At 58.4% G+C, this 15,703-nt stretch overlaps 1 protein-coding gene across 1 annotated transcript; it reads left to right on the top strand.

Annotated features, from left to right (window-relative positions):
• The first annotated feature begins 8,791 nt into the window (after window positions 1-8,791).
• Window positions 8,792-13,118, top strand: LOC119566351 (cytochrome c oxidase subunit 6A, mitochondrial). Its single transcript, XM_037899008.2, has 3 exons — window positions 8,792-9,031; window positions 10,778-10,920; window positions 12,959-13,118. Exons 1-3 carry the CDS (start codon window positions 8,932-8,934, stop codon window positions 13,052-13,054), a joined length of 339 nt encoding a protein of 112 aa, XP_037754936.1. The 5' UTR covers window positions 8,792-8,931; the 3' UTR covers window positions 13,055-13,118.
• The last annotated feature ends 2,585 nt before the right edge of the window (window positions 13,119-15,703 follow it).

The raw sequence follows: 15,703 nt of genomic DNA, 5'->3' as shown, positions 1-15,703 counted from the left end.
CAGGCTGCAGCAGCCAGCTGTGGTGGGAGCTGCAGGAAGGATCAGAACAGGGAGCGGAAAAGGTGGGAGGTTGGACGCTAAGCCCCAGGGGATCCCCAAATTTTCGGGTGCCCTACAAAGCCGTGCTGCTTCTGGGGGGCAGATTTTGAAATAAGAGTCAAAGTCCAGGGTTCTGCAGTCCAGACCTTGCAGTGACTGGTCCACTTCCCGACTGGTCCCGCCCCTGCATCCACAGCTGATTGGTCCATGCCCCGGCTCCTGGCCCTGGACTGGAGCGGGGTCCTGCAGGGCTGGCTCCTGGGCTTGTGCCAGCTGCAGTGACAAGGGGATCGGGCCCTGAACTGCAGCTGGTACCAGAGAGACAAATACCCCACCCACACCACAGCCAGCTCTGGAGCAGCAGGGTGGGGGTCTGTGCATCTGAGCCCTGCAGTTCCCCCCTCTCCCCGCCACCCCAGTTAGCTTCAGGGCAGCATGGGGATGCAGGCACAGGGAGGTCAGAACCCGAATCTCAACCTTATTTACTTGCAAAACCATGGTGATCTCAGTGTTAAGCTTGCCCTGGGTCGGGGCCATCTCTTGCCCTTCCAGGATGGGGAGGCCCTCAAAGCTCTGAAAACCAGGAAATGCAGAGTTAAGGGACAGGCCCATGTAATCAAGGGTGGCAGGTTTGTATAATTTTTGGTGGTCCAAGTCCCGCCTTCCCCCCCCCCACACCTGCCTAAGGCTCTGGGAGGGAGTTTGGATGCGTGGTGTGGGGTCTGGGCTGGAGCAGGAGGTTGGGGTGCAGAAGGGGGTATGGGAAATGTGTTCTGGGAAGGAGTTGGGGTGTGGGCTCTGGGCTGGGGTGGGTGGTTGGGGTGTGGGAGGTGGTATGGGGTCTGGCCTGGGCTTGGGGTGTGGGAGAGGGTGAGGGGTGCAGCTTACTGTTAGGGGGCTTATTCCTTCACCCACTTACTTCCCTGGTCCTTCTCGCATGAACAGACAGCAACAATACCCAAAGTCCAAAGGTGCAAACAATTCGATGTTTATTGGGGTGAACTTCCAGCAAGCATGATTCCAGTTTCCTTCCTTAGTGTCCCCCTTCCCAGCTCTGACACCACAGAGCCTTACACCTGTATCCCTGTTCCCATTCCTGCCCTTAGCCAAACATGATTTCAATTTCCCCACCACCATTCCCTGTTCCCATTTACACCCCCACACACCCCCACTTCCTGACTGACTGCAGACTATATAATAAAACTTGAGTTCTGCTTAGCTATACCTTAACCAATCATTTTCCTGAAATTTAACTAACCAATCCTAACATATTGTAACATGATTATTTAACCAATTATATCCCACCACCTTAATTAGTTTACACCCAGCAAAATTCATTATACAGCAGACAGGAACAATCCCAGAACCAGACAGAGATTATACAGACAAACAATGGGGAAACGGGGACTACAGTGATAGAACAAACACAGAAATGGGGAAGTGAGCTGTAGCTCATGAAAACTTATGCTCAGATAAATTTGTTAGCCTCTAAGGTGCCACAAGTCCTCCTCGTTCTTTTTACAGAAATGAGGATTTTACATCCCAGCTATTGATAAGTGAGTTCTTGCCAGACAGGATGCTATCAAACTAAGTTTCCTTTTACATTTTCTAGGCACTTCCCTTTCTCTGGAGGTGATGGGCACTATCGGGGCAGGAGTGTATTCCTAACAGCCCAATAGCACCTTCTTTCAATGGGACTAGTTTGCAATGTGAGGATGTGACCGGTCGCTTCCCAGCTTATGGCTGCCTCTGTTGCTTAGCCAAAGGCCTTAGCCTAAGAACAGGGCCTCAGACTGTCACAGTAAGAGAAGGCCCTTACACCGGCAGACAGGGATTTTGATTCTCTCTTTTATACCTCTAGAACTAGTCAAGGGATAAGAATACATCTAAATTCTTAGCGTACAGGCCTTTACCGACAGGCCTGAAGATCTATAGCCTAACGCTTGCCTCAGGAGGCTCCCAGAAGGAACTGGCACCCCCCTCTGGCAGCAGCTCCTCGGCAGGGGCTGGAGGCGTCTCCGTGCGCCACTGCCCGCAGGCACTGCCCCCGCAGCTCCCATTGGCCGCGGTCGGCAGAGTCGGCACTCTGGGTGGGGGAAGCTCACTCCCCCTCCCCCCCACCCAGGGCCCACAGGGACGTGCCGGCCGCTTCCGTAAGCGGAGCCGGGGAGCAAGAAGCCGCCTTCGTCCGGTTGCCTTGCCAGTGGGGGCCCCGGGCCCTTTTAACTGGCCCAGGGGTGGCAGGCAGGGCTGTGGGGGACGCTCTGGGGCAGGCGGGGCCGGGGGAGAGACCCGGCCCTGAACTTTGGTGGAGCCGGGCCCCCTGTTCTCATATTGGTGGAGCACGGGCACCACGGGCCCATACAACTCGCCGCCCCTGTGTGTAACCTTAATTCTGCCCCTCTGGAGCTGGGAAGAGCCCCTGAGAATGATCTGCATGCGCTGTACTCCTGGGGCCATGTGGAGCTGTTCCCAGTGGTGATGGTGATGGGGGGATAGTTTGGTTGGGGTGTGTTTGTGATAGGAGGAGATGTCGGGCTTGTTTGAGGAGCATCCCAAGGCTGTGATAGGAGTCAGGAGAGATTGGGGTCTGAGCCCTGCCCCCCCTGTGTGTGTGATCACGGGGCAAGAGGGATCCAGCCCACATCGTTTCAGCAGTGAGTTACGCAGGTCGTGTCTGTGGCATGAGAGTTGTTAGCAGTGAGGTGGGATATGTCTGCGGACGGGAAAGCAAAACAATAGCGTTCACTAGACTCCCGTGAGTACATGTGGCGGGGTTGTGAAAGGGGGTGCCGAAGGTAGGAATTTTGGTCATGTTGTTATGACACCAGTGTGGGCCTCAGTTTCCCCTCCATGCTTTGTACTGAGCGTAAAGAGCAGGAGACGTGATGTGTTTTGTCACGTAGCTGTCTGGGAGCGTCATTAAGGACTGGCTGGGACCAACCTGTATCAACGGAGGATCTGGAAAGAAGCTGGGAACCCCAAAGACTGAACTCCTGACACCAGCCGACTGTCAATGGGAGGCGCCCAGCCTGGCTGGGTGAAGCACAAGTGAACTCAGCGATGTTCTGCAGCAGGACAATGAGGGAAGGTGACAGCAGATGATAAGAGCTGGGCTGAGAGACGCAGGGGCTCTCAGCTGGGACTTAGCCCTGGTCTTCATTTAAAATTTACATTGAGCTAGCTATGTCGCTTTGGGGTGTGTGCACCGTAGTGAAGTCAGTTAACCCCAGATTCTTCCATCAATCTAGCTACCCTGCTCGGGGAGGTGGATTACCTACAGTGATGGAAAAACCCCTTCCATCAATATAGGAAGCATCTACACCAGGGGCAGGAAACCTACAGCCCATGGGCCTGATCCAGCCTGTTGCTTAATTTCATCCATGCCTCCACCTAGGGGCCAGATATGCTGGCCACTTCCAGGAGCCACACGGAGCCAGGGCAGACAGGGAGCCTGGCTTAGCCCGCTGCGCCACCGACTGAAGTAAGCGCTGCCCAGCCGGAGCCCGCACCCCACACCCCCTGCCCCAGCCCTGAGCCCACTCCCACATTCCCAACCCCTTGGCCCCAGCCCGGAGCCCCCTCCTGTACCTCAAACCCCTCATCCCCAGCCCCACCCCGAGCCTGAACCCCCCCAGCCAGAGCCCTCACCCCCTCCTTCACCCTGAACCCCTAATTTCTGGCCCAACCCCTGAGCCCGCATCCCCATCTGGAGCCCTCACCCCGTCCTGCACTCCAACCCCCTGCCCCAGCCCTGAGCCCACTCCCACACTCCAAACCCCTTGGCCCCAGCCCGGAGCTCCCTCCTGTACCTCAATCCCCTCATCCCAGCCCCACCCCAGAGCCTGCACCCCCCCCAGCTGGAGCCCTCACCCCCTCCTGCACTCTGAACCCCTTATTTCTGGCCCCACCCCAGAGCCCGCATCCCCATCTGGAGCCCTCACCCCCTCCTGCACTCCAACCCCCTGCCCCAGCCCAGTGAAAGTGAGTGAGGGTCAGGGAGAGCGAGCCACTGAGGGAGGGGGGGCTGGAGTGAGTGGGGGCACGAGGCCTTGGGGAAGCAGCAGGGCAGGGGTGTTCAGTTTTGTGCAATTAGAAAGTTGGCAACCCTAGGGGAAGCCCCGAGCCTCGGCGCCTCTCCCTCCCCCCGGCAGGGCTCTGTGTGGCCCATAATTGATTTTTTTTCTGTGGGTCAATGGCCCCTCATAGAATAAAGTTCCCCACCCCCGATCTACGCTATAACACTACATAGCGCCCATAGTGTAGACGTGCCGAATGTAACAGAGACAGAAGGGAAGCAAAGATGGGTCCTACAGCAGCAGGCCTCATGGGAGCCCTGGCCTTGGCCCGTCTGGCCTGTGGCTTAACCTTTGCTTCTCTGTGCTAGCCTAAGGGCTTCCCGACGTGGTCTAATAAACCCTGCTCTGCTTTGGAGAGGCTGGGTGGTGTCCCTGCAAACACCCGCTGAGGGGCGTTATTCGCTGGAGAGGGCAGACATCTCTGAGCAGCAGTCTGTCTGAGCTGGGCTGAGCTCACCAAGAGAAACAGGGGGGCTGGAGTCCAGGGGCTGGGTATTGGAGGTGCTGAGGCCGAGTGGCCTACCCCTGAGTGTGAGTGGGGCTCCTTGGGGGTCTGGCCCACTGAAAGGGACTGCTGAAGGGCTGGGGCCCAGCTCAGCTCTCGTGGCTCTGTTGAAGGGTTGTTCCGTTTAACGACGGGGAGGTCGTTTCTGGGCGGCAGGCTCGGTGGCTGCGTGGAGAACGGGGGTGGGTAGCTCCTGCTCGGGGCAGCTCACTTCAGGACAAGTGACTCTGTGCTACCGTTGTCCTGCGCCCTGTTCCCTGAGTGGTGCGTATTGTCCGCGCAGGCAGAGAGAACATGAGAACGGCCCTCCTGGGTCAGACCGAAGGTCCATCCAGCCCCGTATCCTGTCTGCCGACAGCAGCCAATGCCAGGTGCCCCAGAGGGAGTGAACAGAACAGGGAGTCACCACGTGCTCTTCAGCGGGCACCCGCAGATCCATATGGGGGAGCGACCCCACAGAGGCGGCCAGAGCTCTGCGGTTGGCTCCGATACGATCTGGCAGGGGCGGACCCACCCAAGTGAGAGATCCTACCAGCGTACCATCCGCGGGAAGGGCTTCAGCCAGAGCTCCACCCATGCCCAGCCTCTGAGGACCCACGCTGGGGGAGCGGCCGTGTAGAGGTGGCAAATCCAGGAGCAGGTCGTGATCCACCAGAGGGTTCACGCAGGAGCGAGCCCCTGTAAATGTGCCGACTGCAGGAAGAGCTTTAGGAGTTGGTTGAATATCAGCAGGCGTCTAAGACCCACATCCAGGAACAACCCTTAGAGATTCCTCGTTTGTGGGAGAAGCTACTGCGACCACTCAGGGCTGGATAGACTCTAGAGCAGGGGGTCCCAAACTTTTCCCTGAGGCCCAGCTGTGCTGCTGTATTAGGCACTGTGGCCCGCTATTAACACGCATCGGTCAGGGAGAGGGGTACCGCGGGGCGTGCGGGGCCTCTCTCTTCAGCAGGGACCAGGGCTGGCGAGCGGGCAAAGGGGCCAGGCAGGTGTCACACCAAGCCCCTGCTGACACCCTCCGCCACAGTGGCCCGCTGAGCGCCTTGAGCAGATCACCTGGCAGCCCTGCCCCGGTTACCCACCCAGCTCCCTGGTGTGCCTCACAGGCACCCCCTGCCCGGGAATGAGGGAAGGGCTTGGGGGCTGCCAGTGCTGGGCAGAGGCAGATGCTTGGGCCTGGCCACGAACCCTCCAGCCCCCTCCTGCCGCCCTGGGAGCTGCCGCTTTCTCCTCACCCTCCGCTCAGCGGCTCTGCTTTGCCCTCTGCCACCCTCCAGGGCGCTGGGCTCCTCCAGCCTTCAGCGGAGGCCATCACCGGTCACCCCTGTCTGCTTCACAACACCCCCACTTGCCCCCCACCCACAAACCTCTGCCCAGGGCTGCACTGGCCGACCACCCAGGGCTGTATCACGGCCCTCAGTTCAGGAACCCCCCTGCCCTAAAGAACCCCTGTAATGGGGAGACCCTGTAAATGCCCCCACGACGGGAAGGGTTTCTGCTTGAGCTCAGAGCACAGTAGCCACCAGAGAATCCAGCTTTGGGAGGGGTGGGGTCTAGTGGGTTACGGCAGGAGATAACTGGTAGCCAGGACTCCTGGGTTCTATCTCTGGCTCTAGGAGAGGGGTGGGGTCTAGCAGCGGGAGCTGGGCTTTGGGCCTCAGGACTCCTGGGTTCCATTCCCAACTCTAACACGATTTTATAGCGTGATCCTGAGCATGATGATAACAGGGTAGCGAAGGGTTAAAGCCACCGACCTCCTAAATTCTCCTCAGCCCAGAGAGGAGCTGGCCATCCTGGGGGGGGGGGGGGGGGGGATGGGAGTAATTACACAGGGACCTTCCTGTTTCAGCCTCCTGCACCCGGGGCTCTGAGACTGGCTGCGGGGGACACTGGTGGCACCTGGTGCCCAAGGGGCTGGATCTGCAGGGTGCCCCTGGCCCCTGCAGGGAATAAATATTGCAGCCCGAGCCATAGCTGGGAATGGAGAGGCAGCTGATCCCAGTGGGGACCCACCAACCAAGCCAGTATTGAGGGGGAGATTGTGCAGGTGGGTCCAGCAAGGACCTCCCCCGAACCCAGCCAGCGTACCCCCCTTTCCTCCGTACGCTGCCCTTACCTGGCTGGCTGAACACATGGAGCTGCAAGTTCTAAACACAGCGATGCAGCCACCTCTGGGGTGGGGCGCGGGGGCTGTTTACATAGGGATCCATCATCCAGCGCTGAGATGTAGCCACCTCTCGGGTAGGGCAAGCTGGTGCCACCAAAGCTCAGGACAAAAAGGGAAGGAGTTTTTTGTATCCATTTGCAGTGGGGGATGTTGAAGGCAGAACGGGGTCACGGGAGCTGGGATTTGGCCATTTCTCTCGGCTGCTGCAGGCGCTCTGGGGGCAGCGTCAGGCCAAGAGCCTGCTGGATCACTGGAGCGGCTATTCCCCTGAAAGCCTGGACAGCTGGATGCTGCGAGACAAGGGGCACAATATAGCGTTCAAAGTTGGACAACTATTTTGTTTTAAACTCATCTAGTAACACCATGTGTTTTTTTTAACAAGTTTGTTAACACAGTTGTGTTGCTTATTGTTCAGTTTTACACAAACCTGTGTTTTCCCTGCTTGAACGCCACCTTTTGCTCTCAGCGTTTGTTGTCAGGTGTGGTTTGGGTGACATGGCTGGGTTTCACTGATCCTGAGTGCCGGCCGCTAGGGATTTCTAGCATGACAAGTGTTGACTTTAAAATGAGAACGAAATGTGCGCATTGTCTATTGACAGTGTTATTCATTTTAGTTATTACATCCAGCCAAGCTGTGGTTTCCCTCAAGGGGTGTGAATAGTGAGCTGCAGTGCCTATTCCTGCTGCAGGGGTGGGCCGCAGGGAAATGTTTGGGAAGCCCTGGTGTGGGCCGGGCATCAGGACTCCTGGGTTCCATTCGCAACCCTAGGACAGCCGACCCTCTATTACCATTGACCTTCCTTCAGTCCCTCCCAAGTATAGCCTGGCTTGTGTGTGTTCTTTACATGAATCATAGAATATCAGGGTTGGAAGGGACCTCAGGAGGTCATCTAGTCCTACCCCCTGACCAATCCCCAATTTTTGCCCCAGACCCTAAATGGCCCCCTCAGGGATTGAACTCACAACCCTGGGTTTATCAGGCCAATGCTCAAACCACTGAGCTATCCCTCCCCCCTGGGCCGATAGGTGGTACAGCAGATGTGGATAGTACAACCAGCGTTGTCAAGTTGCTGAAGGCTGGAAAGTTATTGCCATAATAACGCTGTTTCGGTTGCTCAGAGCTTCTGTCCTTGGAGCAGCCGATCAGGCAGCCTGCTCATGCAGCTGACCTCGATGTTCCTCATAAAGAAAGCCCACGCGCACGGTTCGGTGACAAAGGCAGTCGGCCAGGTTTCTTGTCCCCTAGGCACCGTCCCAGTGTCTGTGGTCACAGGTACCCTGGCGCATGAGTGCCTAGGAGCAGCGGGAGTTTTTGCTGTTGCCTAGCCCGCGCAAAGGATTAAGGCGAAGTATCCTGACATTTATACACGGAGACAAACAACTGGAATACACGACTTACACCCCACTCCACATATTGACATCTGTTTGTTACTTCCCCTTGTTCCTGATACAGGGCACTCCATTTATAAGAATCAACCTGATACGGTGATCAAAACCACTGGGACAACATCACTCCTAGTTCCCTGCTTGTAAGAATCAACTGCTTTTAAGAATCAAATCATGCGGGACAGATGTGATTCTTATGCAAGGCGTGCACTGTATCCCTAATCGTTATTTCATCACGCCGTCTTAGCTTGTAGGAGATTGGGGTGTATCTGTTCGAGCCTGGAAATATATTTATGTAAATGGCTAATACATAAAACACTAACAGCAACTCTACCAAATTCCTATACTAAATAATAAATTTATAAGCCTCTACTTTAAATACATGATTCAGGCCTTAGATATGGCACCAGGCCCAGTGCTCCAGGATCTCTCTCTCTCTCTCCACTACAGCCCCTAGGAACCCAAGAGGGCTGCTGGGCACCATGCCAGGCTCAGAGAGACCTTGTCCCGGGCACGTGATGGGAGAAGAGTGTTTTGGACGGAGACCCAGCTGGGCCTGTTTATCCTGCTGGCCTCTGCCTCATTGGCCACGCTGGGTCAGATGAGCTCTGGGGATGGGGGGCAGGGGCGGGAGAGCTTTGGGAAGCCCCGGACCAGCCAGCAGAGGAGAGCAGAAGGAGAAGGGAAGGAGGTCACTGCTGAGTGTTCGTTTTAGACTTTGCTGGCTGGTTTTCCCTCCCCTGCTTCCTCCGAACATGAGCCTGTGGCAGAGATTGACCCCACTGGTGGCCAAGGGGCGAAGTTTAGCCACGGCGTCGGCCAGCGCCAGCGGCCACCACGGGGACGGGACAGGAGGTGAGAGAGGAGTGAGGGTGGAGTGGGATATGGGGCCTTTCCTTCCTCGGTGCTCATTCTGATCCAGCCCCAGGGGACTGGCTGGGGACCGGGGGATGAGACATGGAGCCTTTCCCTAACAGGAGGTGCTGGCTCTGATCCTGTCCAACCTCTTGAGTCCACCTGACACTCGTTCAGTGGCCTTGTGAAATGAGTTTGTCGGGTCTCAGCCCCAGCGCCCCCATTGCAGCCCCCCCACTACCACTAACGAGCCGCCTGGCCGGCAGTCACAACGGAGAGGCCGAGGGCTGGATAGTCCAGGGCAGCAGCGCTCCCTTCTCCCTGGGGATGGGGTGGTGTGTGGAAAGGGTCTGTGTCTGTGTCAGGGTATGCAAGCGGGGGGAACCTCGCCCCAGGGCTGCCCTGCTCTGGGAGTGGGAGATCATTAGCCCCCCGGGTTGATGCTGATCTGGTCCCAGAAACAGCCAGGGCAAAGGGTTTAGTGGGGTCAAGCAGCAGAGGGCAGCTGCCAAGTACTGCATAGGAGTATAACTGCAAGCCAGCCTCCCTCTAGCTTTACCCCCCCCCCCCCCACACACACACACACACACTCCCATGTAATCCCTGTGCAGCCAAATCCAGCAGGGGCCCCACAACCCAGCCAGCTTCAGGGCAATGTGGGCCAGGCGGGAATGTCCCACAGGGGAATGTCTCCCCATGGTCAAGCGTTGGGTGCCTTAGCAGCGGGCTCCAAACCCCGTCTCTCAGCACCAGCAGGCCACCCTGACTCACCGAGAGGAAACGGGCCCCCACTTCCTACGGCTGGGAGGCAGCCGAGCAGCGTTATTTATTCCCCTGACAGGGGGGCGGGCGCTGCCGTTGGACTGGGTCCTGGAGCGATGCCAGAGCGACAGGCCTGGGCTATATTTACCCACCAGGAGGAAGGGGAGGCTGCCACCGGAGTGTGACTTTGAAATTGACCTCCGCTGCTTCCCTTTGGGAACGGCCAGGAGGCCACAGGGGAGCATGGCAGGGTCTCAGTAGGGGGCGCTCTCCCCTCTGTCCATGCCGGCCCCAATGCAGCGCGCGGGGGGTGCTGTGCTATGGGGGGAAATGGGGGGGCTCAGTAGGGGGCGCTCTCCCCTCTGTCCACGCCAGCCCCAATGCAGCGTGCGGGGAGTGCTGTGCTATGGGGGGAGATGGGGGGCTCAGTAGGGGGCGCTCTCCCCTCTGTCCATGCCGGCCCCAATGCAGCGTGCGGGGAGTGCTGTGCTATGGGGGGAGATGGGGGGCTCAGTAGGGGGCGCTCTCCCCTCTGTCCATGCCGGCCCCAATGCAGCACGAGGGGGGTGCTGTGCTATGGGGGGAGATGGGGGGCTCAGTAGGGGGCGCTCTCCCCTCTGTCAGTGGTGGCCCCAGTGCAGCACGAGGGGGTGCTGTGCTATGGGGGGGGGAAATGGGGGGGACTCTCCCCTCTGCCAGTGCTGGCCCCAGTGCAGCACCAGGGGGCACTGTGCTGCAAGGAGCAGGACAGGGGGCTCAATAGGGGACACGCTCCCCTCTGTCAGTGATGTCCCCAACGCAGCACTAGGGGGCGCTGTGCTATGGGGGGAGGCTCATTAGGGGGCATTCTCCCCTCGGTCAGTGCTGACCCCAATTTAGCATTAGGGGGCGCTGTGCTGCAGGGAGTGGGATGGGGGCTCAGTCGGGGACTCTCTCCCCAGGGCAGTGTAGGGGTCATGCACTGTGCAGTGACTGTCTCTGCAGCCAGGACATGGAAGATCCTGTCATTTACGGTGGCGCTGCCCGGCGTGGCTATCTGCATGCTGAACGCCTGGCTGCAGATGGAGAATCACCCCCACGAGCCTGAAGAGTTCGTTGCCTACCATCACCTGCGTATTCGCACCAAGGTACGAGGAACTGGGTTACACGGGCCCATGGGCCGGATCCGGGGCAGGACACAGGGAGGCAGGATACCGGGCTAGATGGGCCCATGAAGCTGATCTGGGCTGTCAGGGACGGGGCAGGATACCGGGCTAGATGGGCCTGTGAGGCTGATTTGGGCTGTCAGGGAGGGGGTAGGATACTGGGCTAGATGGGCCTGTGAGGCTGATCTGGGCTGTCAGGGAGGGGGCGGGATACAGGGCTAGATGGGCCCATGATGCTGATCTGGGCTGTCAGGGCGGGGGCGGGATACAGGGCTAGATGGGCCTGTGGGTCTGAGCTGGGCTGTCAGGGTTGCCAACCTTCCTGGTTTGGCTGGGAGTCTCCCGGAATCCGGCTCTATCTCCCGGAGGCTACTCAATCCAAACCGGGAGATTTTAGGCTGCTAAAAGTCTGGCGGCGCAGTGGGGCTGAGGCAGGCTCCCTGCCTGCCATGGCCCTGTGCCGCTCCTGGAAGCGGCTGGCATGTCCCTGCGTCTGCGGCAGGGGGGAGCAGGGGGTCTTCGTGCACTGTCGCTGCCTCGAGCACCAACTCCCCAGCTCCCATTGGTGGGGGTGCAGGCTCTGGGAGGGGGCGGGGGGGTGGCACTTATCTGGGGCTCCTAGGCAGGGCGGGCCAGGGGGCCTCTGCGCACTGCTGACCCCAGGCACTGCCCCCCACAGCTTCCTATTGGCTCCAGGGACGCTTGGGGCAGGAGCAGCGTGCGTAGACACAGACCCCCCCCCCCCCCCCCCTGCCCGCCCCGGGGCCGCAGGGAAGGGCCGGCAGCAGCATGGAGTGAGCAGGCAGGAAGCCGCTCAGCTGCACCGCGCTGCCGGTGGTGGGTGGGGGCCCCGGGCCCTTTTAAATCGCCCGGGGGGCAGAAGACGGGGCCGAGGGAGAGACCCGGCCTCAAACATTGCGGGAGCCGGGCCCCTCCCAGGAATATTCCTGGTGCCCAGGTACCGCGGGCCCATAGAACTCGCCGCCCATGGCTAGGGGGGCTGCCGGTCCACCAGGTCGCTCCAGCGGGCATCTCTTCCTGCAAGCCGTGGACAAAGCAGGCGGCTGCCAAACGACGTTATAAGGGAGCATTGTGCAACTTTAAACGAGCATGTTTCCTAATTGGTCAGCAACGTAACAACGAAACAAAGTTAACTGGGACGCCGTTACGTGAGGAGTTACTGTATATACAGATCTATAACTTATAGTACAAAGGTGATACAAACATATCAACAAGATGATCATCTATGGCAAATTATCACGTTTTTGCAGTTATCTTACATGGCTGTGACCAGCGTCCCAGTGGGGGATAGCTATGGTCACTCAGTTAGGGGGAATTGCAAAGAATGGGGCAGACAATCCCCATAAAGCTGGTGGATATTCTGATACTTATAAGGTCACATACAAAAATGATACATGAATACTGATAGCATAATCATAACCAGCAAAACATAACCTTTTCATAGATGCCTCACTCGACAACCTTTGTCCGAGGTTTGCTGCAAATATATAACAGTGGTTGCAACAATGCTCTACATGGTCATATTGTGATCAGATAATGTCACAGAGCTTGCGCCCCGCCCCCTCTCCTGCCCGCCAACCCCCTGCCCCAGGCTCAGCCCGGAGCCCCCTCCCACATTGCGAATTCCTCGGCCCCAACCCAGAACCCGCACCCCCTCCCGCACCCTAACCCCCTGCCCAGGTGGTGAAAGTGAGTGAGGGGGGGGAGAGGGAGCGATGGAGGGAGGGGGGATGGAGTGAACGGGCCGGGACCTCAGAGAAGGGACGGGCCAGGGGCCAGGGCAAGGGTATTTGGGTTTGTGTGATTAGACAGTTGGCAATCCTAGCTGTCAGGGAGGGGGCCGGATACCAGGCTAGCTGGGCCTGTGGGTTTGAGCCACAGCAATGAAAGGATCCCTAGCTCAGAGGTGCAGTGAATTTTCTGGCCTCAGGGCAGCCAGCCCTGAGAAAGCCAAGGTGCAAAGAGACACCCTCTTTCCTGTCCCCCTCTTTCTTTGCAGGCGTTCCCCTGGGCTGACGGGAACCACAGCCTCTTCCACAACCCCCACACCAATCCCCTGCCCACAGGCTACGAAGAAGTAAGGGGTCATCACTGAGCCACCCGCCCTCCCCGCCCAAGAGGTCCCGGGCCTAGTGACAATAAACCTGAGTGGATCTGTCTCCCAGTGGATTTATTTACAATCTGGCCCATTCAACAGCTTGGAAAGGGACACGGAGCGGGAATCCCTGGATCCGGGATCCCCTCTGTGCCCCCAGGGCTGGGACATGCGTGAGACTGTACTTTGCCACCCTGATTGCTACCCCTGAGATGGGGGCACCAGGGGCAGAGGCTGGGTGAGCGCAGAGTGCTGGGAGGGAAAACAGGTTTATCCTCCAGGGGGTGACCCTGATCCCCCCAGCTGGGCACTAGAGAGTCCCCATGGCGAGCGGGCTCCGGGCGCCCGCTATGAACCAAGAGCCTGGGGTGGGACCGGCCAGCAGCCTGGGAACCTGTCTGGCTGCTGTGGGCTTAGGAGGGGATGGATGGCCAAATCCCAGCTCCAGCAATCCCATTCTGTCTCCTGAAATCCCCCACTACGGTTTCAATTGCATGCAGAGCTCCTCTTCACTTGCTGTCCTCAACTCTTTTGCAGTGTTGCTGTTAGACACCAGTTTGCCCTACCCCAGAGACGGCTGCATCTCTGTGCCAGGCAAGGAATCCCTGCATAAAGACTCCCCCTGCCCCACCCCAGGGGTGGCTGTATCTAAGTGCCCTTGGAAGTATCCCTGTGTAAACAGCCGGTAGCTCAAATTAATTCCCTCAACCAGCTCATGGCCACATCAGGTGGAAAGTGGGGGAGGTTCCGGGTGAGTTAGGGGTACCCTGCTGAGCTCAGCTGCACAGATCCTCCCTCCTATGCTACCCTAGAGCTGGTTAGGCGGTGGGCGGGGGGATCCCAGGTGTGGTTCTGGGTCTGATCCCGGAAAGGGGCCGAGGGGAGGGGTGGGAACAGGAAACTCCTTGTGCTGTTACAGCTTCTGCTCCCAGCACAGAAGAGCGGGGTGGGGGGATTTAATCCTTCATTCCCCTACTAGGAGGAATTATCACCCTGCCGGACTTTCAGATTCACCGCACAGCTCTGAGCACAAAGATCGAATATCCGATAGAAAGGGTTAACCCCCCATTTCTGATCCCCGCGCCGGCGTTCCGGTGATTCTTTTTAAAAAAAAAAAATACCCATTTTAATAAGACTAAAATGAGGGTGAAGACGCCAGGTACAAATGGAACAGGGCTCAGATCACTTTACAGCAGCGACTGAAAAAAACAGTGTCCAAAGTGGAGCTGTCAGGTCAAGGCAAGGGGCAGTTAAGATTTGGGGTCTGTGCTGTGTCCCCAGTTAGCTAAGAGAGGTGTCTTGCAGCGAGGGAGGGCTTGTTACTCCACAGACAGAAATGGAGGCACAGAGACTAGAAGAGAGAATGTGGACAAGGTCATGTGACAAGATAATGTCAGGGCTGGGCATGGAACCCAGGAGTCCTGACTCCCAGCCCTATCCACCCCTCTGCTCTAACCCACTAGACCCCATTCCCCTCCCAGAGCTGCGCATGGAACCCAGGAGTCCTGACGCCCAGCCCTATCCACCCCTCTGCTCTAACCCACTAGACCCCATTCCCCTCCCAGAGCTGGGCATGGAACCCAGGAGTCCTGACGCCCAGCCCTATCCACCCCTCTGCTCTAACCCACTAGACCCTACTCCCGTCCCAGAGCTGGGCATGGAACCCAGGAGTCCTGACGCCCAGCCCTATCCACCCCCCTGCTCTAACCCACTAGACCCTACTCCCGTCCCAGAGCTGGGCATGGAACCCAGGAGTCCTGACGCCCAGCCCTAGCCACCTCCTGCTCTAACCACTAGACCCCACTCCCCTCCCAGAGCTGGGCATCCTGATTTTGGATCCCGCTGCAGGAGCAATTAATTCTGGCCCCAGCCCCCCATAACTTCTGTTTCCTCAGCCCCCCACAGGGCTCAGCTGCACAGACACACAGCCCCCATTGTCGCCTCAGCACTGGCTTGGGGGCAGGGGAGGGTTTCTCCTATCCCAGATGTGGGTCAACTCCGATCCCCTCATCGTCTTCTTCTGCAGCATGGGGCATAGGGCACTTGCAGGTTTAAACTAGTGCAAAAGGGGGATTCTCTGTCACTTGACGATTTGAGGGCTTCGGTGACTCAGCCGGGGGTTCTGGGTCTAGTGCAGGAGCGAGCGAGGTCCTGTGGCCTGCGATGTGCAGGAGGCCAGACTAGATGATCATGATGGTCCCTTCTGGCCTCCAAGCCTAAGGGTTACGAGTCCCTCCGGCCGCTTCCTCTTGGCACCGATTTCCTGCCTCGGCTGCTGTTTCTCTCCCTCCCGGGGGCCGCCTCTGGCTGCTTCTCCCCTGTGCCCGGCGCCCTGTTCACGGCCGGCCAGTGATCCCGGGGCTCACACACATGGGGCCGGGGGACCCAGGTGTCCAGGCCGCTGGGACAGGAAGGCCTCTGTGCTGTGACAGCCCCCTTACCAAACCGCTCTGGGAAATAGCCAGGCTCAGAGCTCATTGGTTTTAACCCTCTAATTCTCCAGCGCGTAGGGAAGTTCCAAACGGGGAAAGAACCACGGAAATCCATAGCCTCCTCCCTCTGCTCTCAGACCCCTGGCCCTTGCCCCATCAAGCCGAACCTCCCTGTCTCGCTGGATCAGACCTAGCGGCCCACCCTGCCTCTGACACT

The sequence above is a fragment of the Chelonia mydas genome, chromosome 6 (assembly GCF_015237465.2).
Source record: "Chelonia mydas isolate rCheMyd1 chromosome 6, rCheMyd1.pri.v2, whole genome shotgun sequence".
NCBI classification, from domain to species: Eukaryota; Metazoa; Chordata; order Testudines; family Cheloniidae; genus Chelonia; species Chelonia mydas.
The sequence above is the reverse complement of the archived record's forward strand: the minus strand, read 5'-3'. Positions and strand labels throughout refer to the sequence as shown.